This window comes from Rana temporaria, chromosome 12 (genome assembly GCF_905171775.1).
Source record: "Rana temporaria chromosome 12, aRanTem1.1, whole genome shotgun sequence".
NCBI lineage: Eukaryota > Metazoa > Chordata > Amphibia > Anura > Ranidae > Rana > Rana temporaria.
This window is the reverse complement of record NC_053500.1, coordinates 60,793,155-60,810,658: the sequence shown is the minus strand read 5'-3', so window position 1 is coordinate 60,810,658 and position 17,504 is coordinate 60,793,155. Positions and strand designations below refer to the sequence as shown.

Genomic DNA, 17,504 nt, shown 5'->3' with positions numbered 1-17,504 from the left:
GAACGCTTTTGCAAAATCCAAATATATCACGTCCACAGCCACCCCTCTGTCCAGGGTTTTACTTACCTCTTCATAAAAGGAAATCAGGTTTGTCTGACAACTTCTGTCTTTCATGAATCCATGTTGTCTGCTGCTTAAATAGTTTTTTTCCAGCAAGAACTCATCCATGTGGTCTTTTATTAAACGTTCCAGTATACCGGTAAAATCCTTTTCTTGGAGAACATCACGGGACACAGAGTTCCCACCCCTCTTGTTTAGGGATATTGGGACACTTATTGCTTTGCTACAAAAACTGAGGTGCTCCCAGTATGGGAGGGGTTATATAGGGAGGAAACTTCCTGTCTAATTGATTACACCAGTGTCCAGCACCTGAAGGTGGAATATAACCCACTTAGTAATTACTAGGCTCTGTGTCCCGTGATGTACTCCAAGAAAAGGATTTTACAGGTAAGCTGTTATAAAAATCCTATTTTCTTCCAGTGATGTCTTGTTTGACTCCTACTTTTATACAGGGAGTTACTTATGTTATTGACCATTAGGTCTCCAACCATGGAACTTGACTTTGGTTTGGTCAGCATTACAGCGGTCCCTCTTTAAGCTGATTTGGTGAAATACCTTTGACCTTGCATTCCAGAATGTAGCTTTTCTTGTGGCTACCACATCAACCAGACATTTTCAGAACTGGCAGCCATTTATCCTGTAAGAAGCCCCATTTTGTTTTGCAACGGAACAAGGTTGGTTTGATACCTCTAAATGAAGACCTTTTGCTATCCTGCTTCTGTCCAGTGTCGGTTTACTCTAGGAAATGTGCCTGCCTCTGTCTTCATTTTGTAAGGGCCGTCAAGGTCTAACTAAATGGCAATGCTTCTTTCAAATAGACAAACTCTTTGTCATTCCAGAAGGGCATAGAAGAAGTTCTGTGATTGTTATCTTGCAGGCTTATGAGTTATGAGACAAGGTCCCTCCTTTTCCAGTAAAAGTTCACTTGACCAGAGCAGCAAGTGCTTTATGTGTCTTTCAGTCTGAAAGCCTGCAGTCTGGTCTCTTGTTCATATGTATTGTAAGTTTTATTACCTGAATATCTGTGCTTCTTCAGATGCCAGTTTGCAGGCAAAGTGCTACACATGTAATACCTTTTTTAGTTTTTACCATTTGACCTAAGGACTTGAGAGAAAGGCAGTTCCCATGCAAACAAATGTCATTGTACATAAGTAGGGATGAGCTTCGGCGTGTTCGCACAGTCCACGTGCAGAGCCCGACCAAGGAGTCAGCACCATGCTGCGCTAATCACAGGCAGGGAGGCATTTCCCGATCTCTGCAGCCAGGCATCGGGACAATGTCTCCATGCCAGTGAACGGTATAGGAATTACAACAGTTTGTATATGTGCCTCACACTTTTTAAGGGACCAAAAGTAATGGGACAGATTAACAATCATAAATCAAACTTTCACTTTTTAATACTTGGTTGCAAATCCTTTGCAGTCAATTACAGCCTGTAGTGTGGAACACATAGACATCACCAGATGCTGGGTTTCATCCCTGGTGATGCTCTGCCAGGCCTCTACTGCAACTGTCTTCAGTTTCTGCTTGTTCTTGGAGCATTTTCCCTTCAGTTTTGTCTTCAGCAAGTGAAATGCATGCTCAATCGGATTCAGGTCAGGTGATTAACTTGGCCATTGCATAACATTCCACTTCTTTTCCTTTAAACTCTTTGGTTGCTTTCGCAGTATGCTTCGGGTCATTGTCCATCTGCACTATGAAGCGCCGTCCAATGAGTTCTGAAGCATTTGGCTGAATATGAGCAGATAATAATATTGCCCGAAACACTTCAGAATTCATCCTGCTGCTTTTGTCGGCAGTCACATCATCAATAAATACAAGAGAACCAGTTCCATTGGTAGCCATACATGCCCACGTCATGACACTACCACCACCATGCTTCACTGATGAGGTGGTATTCTTTGGATCATGGGCAGTTTTTTTCCTTCTCCATACTCTTCTCTTCCCATTACTCTGGTACAAGTTGATCTTGGTCTCATCTGTCCATAGGATGTTGTTCCAGAACTGTGAAGGCTTTTTTAGATATTGTTTGGCAAACTCTAATTTGGCCTTCCTGTTTTTAAAGGTTCACAAATGGTTTACATCTTGTGGTGAACCCTCTGTATTCACTGGTGAAGTATTCTCTTGATTGTTGGCTTTGACACACATACACCTACCTCCTGGAGAGTGTTCTCGATCTGGCCAACTGTTGTGAAGGGTGTTTTCTTCACCAGGGAAAGAATTACTCGGTCATCAACCACAGTTGTTTTCCGTGGTCTTCCGGGTCTTTTGGTGTTGCTGAGCTCACCAGTGCGTCCTTTCTTTTCAAGGATGTTCCAAACAGTTGATTTGGCCACACCTAATGTTTTTGCGATCTCTCTGATAGGTTTGTTTTTGTTTTTTCAGTCTAATGATGGCTTGCTTCACTGATAGTGACAGCTCTTTGGATCTCGTATTGAGAATTGAGAGCAACAGATTCCAAATGCAAATGGCACACTTGAAATTAACTCTGGACCTTTTATCTGCTCCTTGTAAATGGGATAATGAGGGAATAACAGACACCTGGCCATGGAACAGCTTAGCAGCCAATTGTCCCATTACGTTTGGTCCCTTAAAAAGTGGGAGGCACATGTACAAAATGTTGGAATTCCTACACCGTTCACCTGATTTGGATATAAATACCCTCAAATTAAAGCTGAAAGTCTGCAGTTAAAGCACATCTTGTTCGTGTCATTTCAAATCCATTGTGGTGGAGCCAAAAAAGATTAGAATTGTGTCGATGTCCCAATATTTATGGACCTGACTGTATTGTATAGAAAGCAAGACGGAAGGGCACAATCATATAATGACTGAATATACAGATTGTTGCAGTAGTCTGGGTCTGATTGGCTCCCTATGTGCCTTGTAAGACACATGGAAATGAGCTGCTAATTGCAGCCACAACTGTCTGAGATTCCATTACTTTTGTTAAGAAATGTCTTCTCAATATTCTATAAAATTAGCATTGTACCTTTAAAAAAGCCGCATGAAAATTAGAAGACTTGATACATTTGTGATGGGCCTACGGCAAATCTACAAGAGGGGGGGAGTTTGGGACTTTAAATGAGGCACATATGTGGTGCACCTCCATCCCTGGTTCAGTGTTTGAAAAAAGGGGGAACATTTTGGGACTTTGAATGAGGCTGCAGACATGGTGCGGGTATTAGGGAGGTACATATTTATTAAGCATAAAAATTGCATGACATGTCTCAAAGTACAGAAACCACATGGAGGAAACAATCATTTAGTGTAAATGTCATTTCATAATGCAAGTGCAAAACTAAGCAGAGAGGTACAACAGTGCATAACCTGACGCCAACCAATGGTCTGAATTGATCGATGGATACAGTATATACATTAGCATATGTACAGATGTTGTAGTGAACAGCATAAGCGAGAAATATAAAAGTTGTTTAACCAGTTCCCGACCACCGCATGTACATATACGTCCACAATATGGCACGTACAGGCACATGGGCGTATAGGTACGTCCCCGCCTTACCTCGGTTCGGGGGTCCGATCGGGACCCCCTCCGGTACATGCGGCGGCCGGGAACGGTGTACGGGAGGTCCGGGAGGAGGGGGCGGCTATTGGTTTCCAGCCGTCCCCTCTCGATCTCCCTCGGCGAATGAAATTCCAGCAGAGCCCTCCCTGCCTGTGTAACTGTAAACACAGGCAGGGAGGAAGTGACGTTTTCTCCCCTCTGGCGGTCTTTTCGTTTGATTCCAGAGGAGAGAAGACGTCTGTACTGTGAGTTGCACCAACAGCACACTGACACAGCACACATAGGCACATAACCCCCCCCGATCACCCCCCCAGCACCCCCAGATCACCCCCTGTCACAGTGTCACTGATTGCAGTGATCATTTATTTTCTGATCACTGCTTTTAGTGTCAGTGTGACAGAAAAAAGTGTCAGGGCAGTTAGGTTTAGGCCCCTTTAGGTCCAGGGTAGCCCCCTACCCCCCCCCCAATAAAGGTTTAACCCCTGATTGCCCCTAAAGTTAACCCTTTCACCCCTATTGCCAGTGTCACTAAGCGATCGGTTTCTGATCGCTGCATTAGTGTCACTGTTGCCGCTAGGCAGTTAGTTTTTTTTGAGGTTCGCCGCCAGGTTTATATAGCGTTAGGTACCCCCATAAATAAAGGTTTTAACCCCTGATTGCCCCTAGAGTTAACCCTTTCACCCCTATTGCCAGTGTCACTAAGCGATCGGTTTCTGATCGCTGTATTAGTGTCACTGTTGCCGCTAGGCAGTTAGTTTTTTTTGAGGTTCGCCGCCAGGTTTATATAGCGTTAGGTACCCCCATAAATAAAGGTTTTAACCCCTGATTGCCCCTAGAGTTAACCCTTTCACCCCTATTGCCAGTGTCACTAAGCGATCGGTTTCTGATCGCTGTATTAGTGTCACTGTTGCCGCTAGGCAGTTAGTTTTTTTTGAGGTTCGCCGCCAGGTTTATATAGCGTTAGGTACCCCCATAAATAAAGGTTTTAACCCCTGATTGCCCCTAGAGTTAACCCTTTCACCACTGATCACTGTATAAGTGTCACTGGTGACGTGGTTAGCCAGTTAGTTATTTAGTTATTTTAGGTTCGCCACCAGGTTTTTAGAAAGCGTTAGGTACCCCCATATATTACCGAATAAAGGTTTTAACCCCCTGATTGCCCCCTAGTTAACCCTTTCACCAGTGATCACCGTATAAGTGTTACGGTTGACGCTGGTTGGTTAGTTTGCTGTTTATAGCATCAGAGCACCCGCCGTATATAACCCAATAGGTTTAACCCCCTGATCACCCGGCGGGTGATATAAATTTAATTTTAGCGCCAGTCAGGGTCTGCGTCACCCCAGGCAGCGTTAGGTTAGAGCCAGTACCGCTTACACCCACTCGCTAAGCATACACCCCCCTTAGTGGTATAGGATCTGAACGGATCGATACCTGATCTGATCAGATCTATACTAGCGTACCCAGCAGTTTAGGGTACCCAAAAACGCATTGTTAGCGGAATCAGCCCAGATACCCGCTAGCACCTGCGTTTTCCCCCTCTGCCCAGCCCAACCCACCCAAGTGCAGTATCGATCGATCACTGTCACTTACAAAACACAAGACACATAACTGCAGCGTTCGCAGAGACAGGCCTGATCCCTGCGATCGCTTACAGTTTTTTTTGAAGCGTTTTCTACATTTGCTTTTCTATAGTCAGGTGCTTTTTTTACCTGTGAATCCTTACCATTGTACCACTAAATTTAGAGTCCAAAATGGCAAACCGAAGGTACAATGATAAGCAGGCCTTGGAGTTCATGTGCATGTCAGATAGTGAAGAGGAGGAGGTCACGCATCTGACAGATTCTGGCTCAGAATATGAACCCATTTACTACAGCGGCTCCATGTCAGATAGCTCGCACGACGAAGTTGAGGTCCCTGCTAAGGCCAGGCGTACCCGATCCCATTCTGATGTTGTTGAGCAGCAAGAACCGCAGGACCCTCGTATGGAGCAGAGATCCAGTACTAGCGCCGCTATTCCTTCTGGTGAATTGGCAAGCACCAGCGGCCTAGTACACCCTGGTCGTTTATCCAGCACTGCAGTAACACTTGGTGACGTGGCGAGTCCCATAAGTGCAGTTGAAGCTGGCGATGTGGCAAGCACAAGTAGTGTCCCGCTGCCACCAAGAAAAAGACAGAGACAGGCCCGTCGTGCCCATAGTGCCCTTCCTGTAGAATTTGCCTATCCTGATTGGGTCCCCACCACTTCTACAGCACCTGTACTTCCCCCATTCACTGGCCAACCCGGTATTCAGGTGGATACAGCGAACTTTATGTCACTTGATTTTTATTCGCTGTATTTCACGGAAGATCTCTATAGATCTATTGTGGACCAGACCAATTTATATGCTGGTACTTACATCGCCGCTAACCCCCAGTCTCGCCTTGCCAAAGAATGGAAACCTCTCGAGGTTTCCGAATTTAAGACCTTTCTGGGCCTTACCCTCAACATGGGCATACACAAATTTCCGTCATTGCGGATGTATTGGTCCACACATCCCATTGACCATATGTACATTTTCTCTGCTCACATGGCCAGGAGACGATACGAGGCGATCCTGCGGTTCCTGCATTTCAGTGACAATGCACTTTGTCGTCCACGTGGAGACCCTGAATTTGACCGGCTCTACAAAATTCGGCCCCTCGTAAACCATTTCAACGAACGTTTTGCAGCCTTGTTTAATCCCCAGCAGGTTGTATGCGTTGATGAGTCCCTGATTAAATTTGCTGGCCGCTTGTCTTTCAAACAGTTCCTTCCCAGCAAGCGTGCCAGATACGGGGTCAAGCTCTATAAGCTCTGTGACAGGGCCACAGGCTACACATGGAGCTTTAGGGTTTACGAGGGAAAAGATAGTCAGGTAGAGCCGGAAGGATGCCCAGATTACATGGGGAGCGCTGGCAAGATTGTTTGGGACTTGGTGTCACCCTTATTCGGAAAGGGGTACCATTTGTATGTGGACAATTTTTACAGCAGCGTGCCACTTTTTAGCCACTTATTTGATCAACAGATTGGAGCATGTGGCACCGTGCGACCTAATCGCCGGGGCTTCCCCCAGCGGCTTGTAGATGCCCGTGTTAGGCCGGGGGCGAGAGCCTGCTGCAGATGTAAAAATTTGCTCGCTGTGAAGTGGCGGGACAATAGGAATGTTTTCGTTCTTACCACCCTTCACGCAGACACGACAGTCCAAATTCGTACGGCGACTGGTGTTGTGGAGAAACCCCTCTGTGTCCACGAATATAACCTTAATATGGGAGGGGTGGACCTCAACGACCAGTTGATGGCGCCGTATCATATTGCCCGTAAGACGAGACGCTGGTACAAAAAAGTGTCTCTACATTTATTTCAATTGGCTCTACTGAATGCTCATGTCGTATACAGAGCTTCAGGACGGAATGAATCCTTCCTTCAATTCCAGAGGGATATCATCACAGAACTCCTGTATCCAGGCGGTATTGTACCTCACCATCTCCTACCAAATGCAGTAAGCCGACTGCATGAGAGGCATTTTTCTTATGTCCTCCCGAGTACCCCTACCCAACGAGCCCCCCAAAGAAAATGTCGTGTCTGTACCAAGCGCGGATTTAGGCGTGACACCCGTTATTTTTGTCCCAAATGTCCTGGCAATCCTGGTCTTTGTATTGGTGAATGTTTTGAACGCTTCCACACACACGTTAATTATTAGTGTAGGGTGAAACATTTCACAGGCTAGGCACACTCACACAGGGTCTCCCAAGATGCCATCGCATTTTGAGAGACCCAAACCTGGAACCGAAAAGTTGAAGTTACAGTTCACAGTTACAAAAAAAAGTGTTAAAAAAAAAAAAAAAAAAAGTAAAAAATAAAAACACACAAAAAAATATAAAATAAAAAAACCAAAAATAGTTGTCGTTTTATTGTTCTCTCCCTCTCTATTCTCTCTCTATTGTTCTGCTCTTTTTTACTGTATTCTATTCTGCAAAGTTTTATTGTTGTTATGTTTTTTCATGCTTGCTTTTCAGGTATGTAATTTATTTTACTGTTTTCAGGTACGCCATTCAGCTGTTGCGCGGACTTATTTATCTTGACAGCAACAGCGTTTGCTCCCACGATATATAAAGCCACGACTCCAGTGCTGTAGGAGGTGATTTCACCACCACAGTTAAAAAAAAGAGCATATATGCCGAAGCATGCGGGCAGCAGGGGCGGAGGAGCGATTTTGCTCCTAATGCCGCGTACATACGGTTGACATTCCTACGGAGGCTTTCCCGTGGAAAAGTCTGACCATGTGTACACGGCATAGAAAAGTCCGACCGTGTGTACGCGGCATAGAAAAGTCCGACCGTACGCGGCATAACTTTTTTGCGGGAGGATGCCCCCATGCTTTGGCATATATATATATTTTAGGCACAGGTTGCGTTAAAAAATGTTTTATTTTTTACTATGTTTTTTATAGGTATTTGCTTTGCAGGTATGGTATGATCTTACTGTTATACTGGAATGTTACTTTGTTTTAATGTTAACCATCATTTGCTTAGCAGGTACGCCATTCAGTTGCAGTGCGGATTTATTTAGCGTGACAGCAACAGCGTTTGCTCCCACGATATATAAAGCCGCGACTCCAATGCTGTAGGAGGTGATTTCACCACTACAGTTCAAAAAAGAGCATATATGCCGGAGCATGGGGGCATTAGGGGCGGAGGAGCGATTTTGCTCCTAATGCCGCGTACATACGGTTGACATTCCTACGGAGGCTTTCCTGTGGAAAAGTCTGACCATGTGTACACGGCATAGAAAAGTCCGACCGTGTGTACGCGGCATAGAAAAGTCCGACCGTACGCGGCATAACTTTTTTGCGGGAGGATGCCCCCATGCTTCGGCATATATAAATGGTGCATGTATGCCCATCATTAGAAGTGGGTGGATGAAGGGAGGTATTCTAATGGTGGGCATACCCACCGATCAATCTTTTTTTTGTTCAGCCAACAGACTGCATGAAAAAAAAAAAGATTACAATACATGTCCAACAAGAACCATCAACGTACTGGTATGTTGCAGGACTTTGAATGGTTATACCAGAATGATGCCTGCGGGTTTAGGCATCATCTTGGTATCATTCTTTTCAGCCAGCGGTCGGCTTTCATGTAAAAGCAGTCCTAGCGGCTAATTAGCCTCTAGACTGCTTTTACATTCAGTGGGAGGGAATGTCCCCCCCCCCAGATATAAACGGCGCCATTGAGAATATGGGAAAGCATTTTATCACACCGATCTTGGTGTGGTCAGATGCTTTGAGGGCAGAGGAAAGATCTAGGGTCTAATAGACCCCATTTAAAAAAAAAAAAGAGTACCTGTCACTAACTATTGCTATCATAAGGGATATTTACATTCCCTGAGATAACAATAAAAATGGTAAAAAAATAAATAAATGGAAGGAACAGTTAACAAATAAAATAAAAAAAGCGAAATAAATATATAAAAAAATAAAAAAATAAAAAAAAGCATCCCTGTCCCCCCCTGCTCTTGCGCAAAGACGAACGCAAGCGTCCGTTTGGAGTCATATGTAAACAGCAATTGCACCATGCATGTGAGGTATCACCGCGAAGGGCAGATCGAGGGCAGTCATTTTAGCAGTAGACCTACTCTGTAAATCTAATGTGGTAACCTGTAAAGGCTTTTAAAGGCTTTTAAAAATGTATGTAGTTTGTCGCCACTGCGCGTTTGTGCGCAATTTTAAAGTATGTCGTGTTTGGTATCCATGTACTCGGCCTAAGATCATAATTTTTATTTCATCAATAATTTGGGCAATATAGTGTGTTTTAGTGCTTTAAAATAAAAAAAAGTGTATTTTTTCCCCAAAAAATGCGTTTGAAAAAACGCTGCGCAAATACTGTGTGGAAATTTTTTTTGCAACACCTACCATTTTAATCTGTAGGGCCTTTGCTTTAAAAAAATATATAATGTTTGGGGGTTCAACTTTACTTTCTTGCAAAAAAATAATATGTTTTTATGTAAACAAACAGTGTCAGAAAGGGCTTTTTCTTCAAGTGGTTAGAAGAGTGGGTGATGTGTGACATAAGCTTCTAATTGTTGTGCATAAAATGCCAGGACAATTGAAAACCCCCCCAAATGACCCCATTTTGGAAAGTAGACACCCCAAGCTATTTGCTGAGAGGCATCTTAAGTCCATGGAATATTTTAGATTTTGACCCAAGTTGCGGGAAATATAAATATATATATATATATATATTTTTTTTTGCGCAAAGTTGTCACTAAATGATATATTGCTCAAACATGCCATGGGCATATGTTGAATTACACCCCAAAATGCATTCTGCTGCTTCTCCTGAGTACGGGGATACCACATGTGTGAGACTTTTTGGGAGCCTAGCCGCGTACGGGACCCCAAAAACCAATCACCGCCTTCAGGCTTTCTAAGGGTGTAAATTTTTGATTTCACTCCTCACTACCTATCACAGTTTCGAAGGCCATAAAATGCCAAAATAGCACAAAAAAAACCCAAATGACCCCATTTTGGAAAGAAGACACCCCAAGGAAACTGCTGAGAGGCATGTTGAGTCCATTGATTTTTTTTTTTTTTGTCCAAAGTGATTGAATAATGAGAAAAAAAAAAAAAAAAAGAAAAATGTGTCACTAAATGATATATTGCTCACACATGCCATGGTTATATGTGGAGTTGCACCCTAAAATACATTCTGCTGCTTCTCCTGAGTACGGGGATACCACATGTTTGGGACTTTTTGGGAGCCTAGCCGCGTACGGGACCCCGAAAACCAAGCACCGCCTTCAGCATTTCTAAGGGCGCAAATTTTTGATTTCACTCCTCACTACCTATCACAGTTTCGAAGGCCATAAAATGCCAAAATAGCACAAAAAACCCCCAAATGACCCCATTTTGGAAAGTAGACACCCCAAGCTATTTGCTGAGAGGCATGTTGAGTCCATGGAATATTTAATTTTTTTGCCCCAAGTGATTGAATCATGACCAAAAAAAATTAAAATAAAAAAATGTACAAAATATTGTCACTAAATGATATATTTCTCACACATGCCATGGTTATATGTGGAATTGCACCCCAAAATACATTCTGCTACTTCTCCTGAGTACGGGGATACCACATGTGTGGGACTTTTTGGGAGCCTAGCCGCGTATGAGACCCCGAAAACCAAGCACCGCCTTCAAGATTTCTAAGGACATAAATTTTTGATTTCACTCACACAAATCTTGAAGGCAGTGCTTGGTTTTCGGGGCCCCGTACGCGGCTAGGCTCCCAAAAAGTCCCACACATGTGGTATCCCCGTACTCAGGAGAAGCAGCAGAATGTATTTTGGGGTGCAATTCCACATATAACCGTGGCATGTGTGAGAAATATATCATTTAGTGACAACGTTTTGTATTTTTTTTTTTTTGGTCATTATTCAGTGACTTGGGGCAAAAAAATTAAATATTCCATGGACTCAACATGCCTCTCAGCAAATAGCTTGGGGTGTCTACTTTCCAAAATGGGGTCATTTGGGGGGGTTTTGTGCTGTTTTGGCATTTTATTGCCTTCGAAACTGTGATAGGTAGTGAGGAGTGAAATCAAAAATTTATGCCCTTAGAAATCCTGAAGGCGGTGATTGGTTTTCGGGGTCCCGTACGCGGCTAGGCTCCCAAAAAGTCCCACACATGTGGTATCCCCGTACTCAGGAGAAGCAGCAGAATGTATTTTGGGGTGCAATTCCACATATAACCGTGGCATGTGTGAGAAATATATCATTTAGTGACAACGTTTTGTATTTTTTTTTTTTTGGTCATTATTCAGTGACTTGGGGCAAAAAAATTAAATATTCCATGGACTCAACATGCCTCTCAGCAAATAGCTTGGGGTGTCTACTTTCCAAAATGGGGTCATTTGGGGGGGTTTTGTGCTGTTTTGGCATTTTATTGCCTTCGAAACTGTGATAGGTAGTGAGGAGTGAAATCAAAAATTTATGCCCTTAGAAATCCTGAAGGCGGTGATTGGTTTTCGGGGTCCCGTACGCGGCTAGGCTCCCAAAAAGTCCCACACATGTGGTATCCCCGTACTCAGGAGAAGCAGCAGAATGTATTTTGGGGTGCAATTCCACATATGCCCATGGCATATGTGAGAAATATATCATTTAGTGACAACGTTTTGTAAAAAATTTTTTTTTTTTTTTTTTGGTCATTATTCAATCACTTGGGGCCATAAAATTAAATATTCCATGGACTCAACATGCCTCTCAGCAAATAGCTTGGGGTGTCTTCTTTCCAAAATGGGGTCATTTGGGGGGGTTGTGTGACATCTTGGCATTTTATGGCCTTCAAAACTGTGATAGGTAGTGATAGGTAGTGAGGAGTGAAATCAAAAATGTATGCCCTTAGAAATCTTGAAGGCGGTGCTTTGTTTTCGGGGCCCCGTACGTGGCTAGGCTCACAAAAAGTCCCACATATGTGGTATCCCCGTACTCGGGAGAAGCAGCAGAATGTCTTTTGGGGTGCAATTCCACATATAACTATGGCATGTGTGAGCAATATATCATTTAGTGACAACTTTGTGCAAAAAAAAATCAGTTTGTCATATTCCCGCAACTTGTGTCAAAATATAAAATATTCCATGGACTCGACATGCCTCTCAGCAAATAGCTTAGGGTGTCTACTTTCCAAAATGGGGTCATTTGGTTTTTTTTTTTGCTATTTTGGCATTTTATGGCCTTCGAAACCTTGATAGGTAGTGAGGAGTGAAATCAAAAATTTGTGCCCTTAGAAATGCTGAAGGCGGTGCTTGGGTTTTGGGGCCCCGTATGCGGCTAGGCTCCCAAAAAGTCCCACACATGTGGTATCCCCGTACTCAGGAGAAGCAGCAGAATGTATTTTGGGGTGCAATTCCACATATAACCATGGCATGTGTGAGAAATATATCATTTAGTGACAACTTTTTGTAAACATTTTTTTTTTTTTTTTTTTTCGTCATTATTCAATCACTTGGGACAAAAAAATTAAATATTCAATGGACTCAACATGCCTCTCAGCAGTTTCCTTGGGGTGTCTACTTTCCAAAATGGGGTCATTTGGGGGGGTTTTGTACTGCCTTGCCATTTTAGCACCTCAAGAAATGAGATAGGCAGTCATAAAATAAAAGCTGTGTAAATTCCAGAAAATGTACCCTAGTTTGTAGACGCTATAACTTTTGCGAAAACCAATAAATATACGCTTATTGCGATTTTTTTTACTAAAGACATGTGGCTGAATACATTTTGGCCTAAATGTTTGACTAAAATTTAGTTTATTCGATTTTTTTTACTTTTTGTTATAAGAAAAATCATTTTTTTTCAAAATTTACGGTCTTTTTGCGTTTATATCGCAAAAAATAAAAATCGCAGAGGCGATCAAATACCATCAAAATAAAGCTCTATTTGTGGGAAGAAAAGGACGCAAGTTTCGTTTCGGTACAACATTGCATGACCGCGCAATTACCAGTTAAAGCAGCGCATTGCCAAATTGTAAAAACACCTCTGGTCTTTAGACAGCGTATTGGTCCGGAGCTTAAGTGGTTAAAACAAGTAAAACCATCCAAAATGTTATATTGTAGTGTTCATCAATATCAGTGATATTCTAGGGACATATATCCGCATCTCTCGTGCCCGACGCGTTTCGTGTCCATAACACTCATCAGGGGCTGATGCAAGGAATATCTACGGAGTAAATGGTATGAAGTATAATTATGGGATCTGATAGTAAAAATAAATAACAGTAATAATAAAAGATGGAACCAGAAGGTCCATCTTCAGTACTTGCATAGAAACTGGGAGGTGAGTGTGGTAAGTGTGTAGTAGAGGCCACTAAATGGTCCGCCACGGGAGCTGAGGTAATATTTGGCCGCACACCGGCAGAGAGCAGAGCCTCCCCCACAGATTTGGAAAGTAATGTGCTGGCATACAAGAGGACAAAAAATGGTGGACCGATGATGTCAGTCAAGTGATATCTATAAAAACAATAACAATGCCAGCAGTCAGGCTAGGTTTGTCCACATGGAGAACTAATATCCCATGTCAAAAAGAATAAAAATAAAGTAACAAAGTGATTAACCTGGTGCTGGGGTGTAGACGAACTCCAGCATACAGGAGGTGGGATAAAGTGTACCAGTCTGGCATGGTGTCTCCAAGAAGTGGCCGACAAATCTGTGTGTGGGGAGGATCTCTATCTCTAAGCCGCACAGGTGCAGGCTTCCAATCACCAGCGTCACGCAGGCACGGAGCAGACTGAAAGGAGAGCTGACGTAGGCGGAACCCCGCCCACGGAAACCCCCTATTAACAGCTGCTGCGGCTCAGGCTGGGAATCACACGTCCAGTGCCGCGGCGTCACAAATGACGTCACATGCTGGGCGGGATGCATGGCGCCGATGCGTTGCAGGCGCAGCCCCGGACATCCCCGTCCTCCCCTAAGGGGGAGGAGCTGAGAACGGTATTGAGGCAAATCTATGCTCTGTATTTATAAAAATGTATAATTCTAAAATATAGATTAACTGGACAAAATGCTTTTATAAATAGGTGTTGGGAAAAGGATGACCTTCTCACAATGACTCTGCCTCTTTTCTCCCAGCAGTGAGACAGCAGCACCACTGGCCAAGAACATCTTGGATGACATCAGTACAATGTTTGATGACCTTGCCGAGCAGCTGGAAGCCATGTTGGACTGAGGAGTCCTGTTCACTTTTTTTTTTGGCACTTTAGCTGGGACTAAATGATAGCACAGCTTCACTTGGATTAAAGCAGACAAAAATCCTCAAACTGTTTCAGCCATTGTTCAAAAAACACTATGGAAGTTTAAGGATATTTGGAAAACTTTGCAGCAGCACTTGGGATGAGGTTATTGACCTGGACTGATCGATCTTCATTCAGTTTGAATGCCATATATTTTGCTGTCTCATATTGCCAGGCTTCTGCGTATACTGCCACACCCAATCTTGTTTGTGTATAATCCTTGTTCCTAAAATGAAACTGTAAATGTTTGATTTTCTTTTTTTAAGAAATGTTTATTTTAAAGTAATTTTATATATATGTATACATCTATAAATATATATATATATATTTACTAACCAGAATATATTTGAAGTAGTATTTATTTTCATTCCAAGATTAAATAACCCCCCCCCCCCTTCAAAAAAGCATCCACTTCTCATTAGTGGGAAGACCACTTTCTAATGTTACTCTTGAACCTTTCTCCTAAAATTCTGCTAAACAATGAACAAAAAGATACCTTAATCTGTACAGTAGCACAGGAAGAAAGCGGAACAAGCTAAAGAGTGCCAGAAGCAATGGACTAGCCTGTAAACCTCAAAGCTCACAGCACCTGAATGCCTATAGGTGAAAACTACACAAGGACCTGCAAGGATTGTCACCCATCCCTTCACTTGTAGAAGTGGGGGTGCAGCTTTAAGCAGAAGATTTTTTTTAGAGGAAGGTTGCAGGTTATGGACTTCTAGCATTATGGGCTTAGAAGTGGATGATGAAAAAGTGTGGGACTCAGCCAACCTTTTCTCAGACCTCTCAAATTGAGGCAGATGTACAACCCTGGCTTCCTATGGCATTACTGATGATATTAAAGGAGAAGTACAGCCAAAGCTCTTTTGGCTATACTCATATGGATCACAGGAGTGCATCAGACAGTGGGCTGAAGTTCGCCGTCTGCAGAGCGAGTCCAGGCGTGGGCAAAATTGCAACAATGGAGTCGGGATCTGCCCACATGCCTGGACCGGCACCTGGCTCAGCCTCTTGGCGAGCTGCTGAGAGCCTGAGCCAGCCGCTCCTGCAACAGCTTAACGCTCCAGTGAGAAAGGATAGGGCAAAGCAGAGAGCGGTGACTGATGATTCTCACAGCTCTGTGAGCAGAGAGCTGGTAACTAAGTGATCAGCGATATTGGATTGCTCGGTTCTCAGCCGGTGGTGGACAGATGCTGCATCCACCTAGGCAAGTATGATTTTGAAAAAAAAACTACATACATCTCTTAGGTGTAGGTCTATTAAGAAGAGGTTAGCATGGAGGTGGAGAGATCCCTTTTCAATATCAAACCCATTCTGTCATGGTTTGATAGTCAGTCAACCATAGTCAGAACCTCCCCACTGGAGGGATTCCAGCTGCTGGTCAGTAGAATACTTAAAGGGTTGTAAAGGAAAACATTGTTTTCCCTAAATAGCTTCCTTTACCTTAGTGCAGTCCTCCTTCACTTACCTCATCCTTCCATTTTACTTTTAAATGTCCTTATTTCTTCTGAGAAATCCTCACTTCCTGTTCTTCTGTCTGTAACTCCACACAGTAATGCGAGGCTTTCTCCCTGGTGTGGAAAAAGCCTCTTGAGGGGGCGAGCAGGCAAGTCAGCACACTCTCTACTTTGCAGATAGAGAAAGAAGCTGTGTATTAATGAGGGCGTCCTGACACTCCTGCTCGCCCCTCAAGAGGCTTTCTCCACACCAGGGAGAAAGCCTTGCATTACGGTGGTGAGTTACAGACAGAAGAACAGGAAGTGAGGATTTCTCAGAAGAAATAAGGACAATTAAAAGCAAAATGGAAGGATGAGGTAAGTGAAGGAGCACTGCAATAAGGTAAAGGAAGCTATTTAGGAAAAAAAAATTCCTTTACAACCCCTTTAACAGGAAGGAGAAAGTAGCCAGCAAAGATGCTCAATACCCTGAATTGTATAGGCCTATTTTGCTTTTCATGGCAGATGTATAATTTTTGGCTTGAGTATTCGCTACCAGACTCTCTAAATATATTAGTAAATTGGTCCACAGGGACCAGACCGGATTTGTCCCCACCAGATCTACTTCCATCAATATTAGAAGACTTTCTTAACCTGCAGCTTCCTCCTGATAACTTGGGAGACAGCTCAGTATTGTCTTTAGACACCGCCAAAGCCTTGAAAGTGATTGTAAAGTCTCGTTTTTATTTACTCCAAAAAGAACACGTTGGTTGGTTTTGCACAGAGCAGCCCCACTCCTCCTCTTCTCGGGTCCCTCTTCTGCTCTCCTGGCCCCTCCCTCCTGTCAAGTGCCCCCACAGCAAGCAGTTTGCTATGGGGGCACCCAAGCAGAGTCCCAGCTCCCTGTGTTCTTTCAGACACGGAGCACCGGTTCGCCTCGCCCCCCTCTCTCTCTCCTGATGGGCTCCCGCTGCTGTCAAAGTCAGTTAGCCAATGACACCGCTGCTGTCTCAGCCAATCAGGAGGAGAGTCCAGGCCTGCCGAGGCACTCGTGAACATCGCTGGATAGAAATAGAGCTCAGATAAGTAATAGGGGGGCTGATACACACAGGAGTTTTTTTTTTTTTTGTCAGTCTACTGCGGCAGGTTGGCTTGTTTCCGCAAATCATTGTAACCGTACCTCGGCTCGGGAACTCGCTTTTGTGGGTGCGCGCGCTTCCATTGGCCAGTGGGGGAGCCAATCAGCGGGTCCAGAGGACTCTGTCTACCGACCCCCCGCAATCGTTACCTGCAGTGACAGAACAGGAATCTGCCTGTGTAAACGGGAGATCACACAGATCCGGTCTTTCTGCTAAGCAGGAAGACAGATCTGTATGTTTCCCCAGGCAGCCCATACAGTTAGAAAAAACAAACGGGGAACAAATTTAACCCATTGATCGCCCCTGATGTTAATCCATTTCCTGCCAGTGGGGCTGAAGTGGTTAATGCAAAGAATGCAATAAAAATAAAAAAACCTTACTTTACAACCCCTTTAACAGCATGGAATGGACATACCTCTGGGAGGCCTTGCGGGCCTTTATCAACCGGATTTAGTTAATAGAAAAGAATCGCCACTCCAAGCCCAAAACCTCTGCACACTCCCCCTATTGGAAACTTTCAGGTGCAGGCTCTGCAACAAATTAAGAGAGA

At 43.7% G+C, this 17,504-nt stretch overlaps 1 protein-coding gene across 3 annotated transcripts in view; it reads left to right on the top strand.

Annotated features, from left to right (window-relative positions):
• The window catches only part of CASKIN2 (CASK interacting protein 2), a 128,565-nt gene extending 113,887 nt beyond the window's left edge, over window positions 1-14,678 (top strand). For 2 of the 3 annotated variants that reach the window (XM_040330427.1, XM_040330429.1), the window contains one exon: window positions 14,219-14,677. In XM_040330427.1, coding sequence (XP_040186361.1) covers window positions 14,219-14,315 — 97 coding nt within the window. In that variant the 3' untranslated portion in view covers window positions 14,316-14,677. Of the gene's footprint in view, window positions 1-14,218 lie in introns of all 3 variants that reach the window. The other variant, XM_040330428.1, reaches the window with a different exon arrangement.
• The last annotated feature ends 2,826 nt before the right edge of the window (window positions 14,679-17,504 follow it).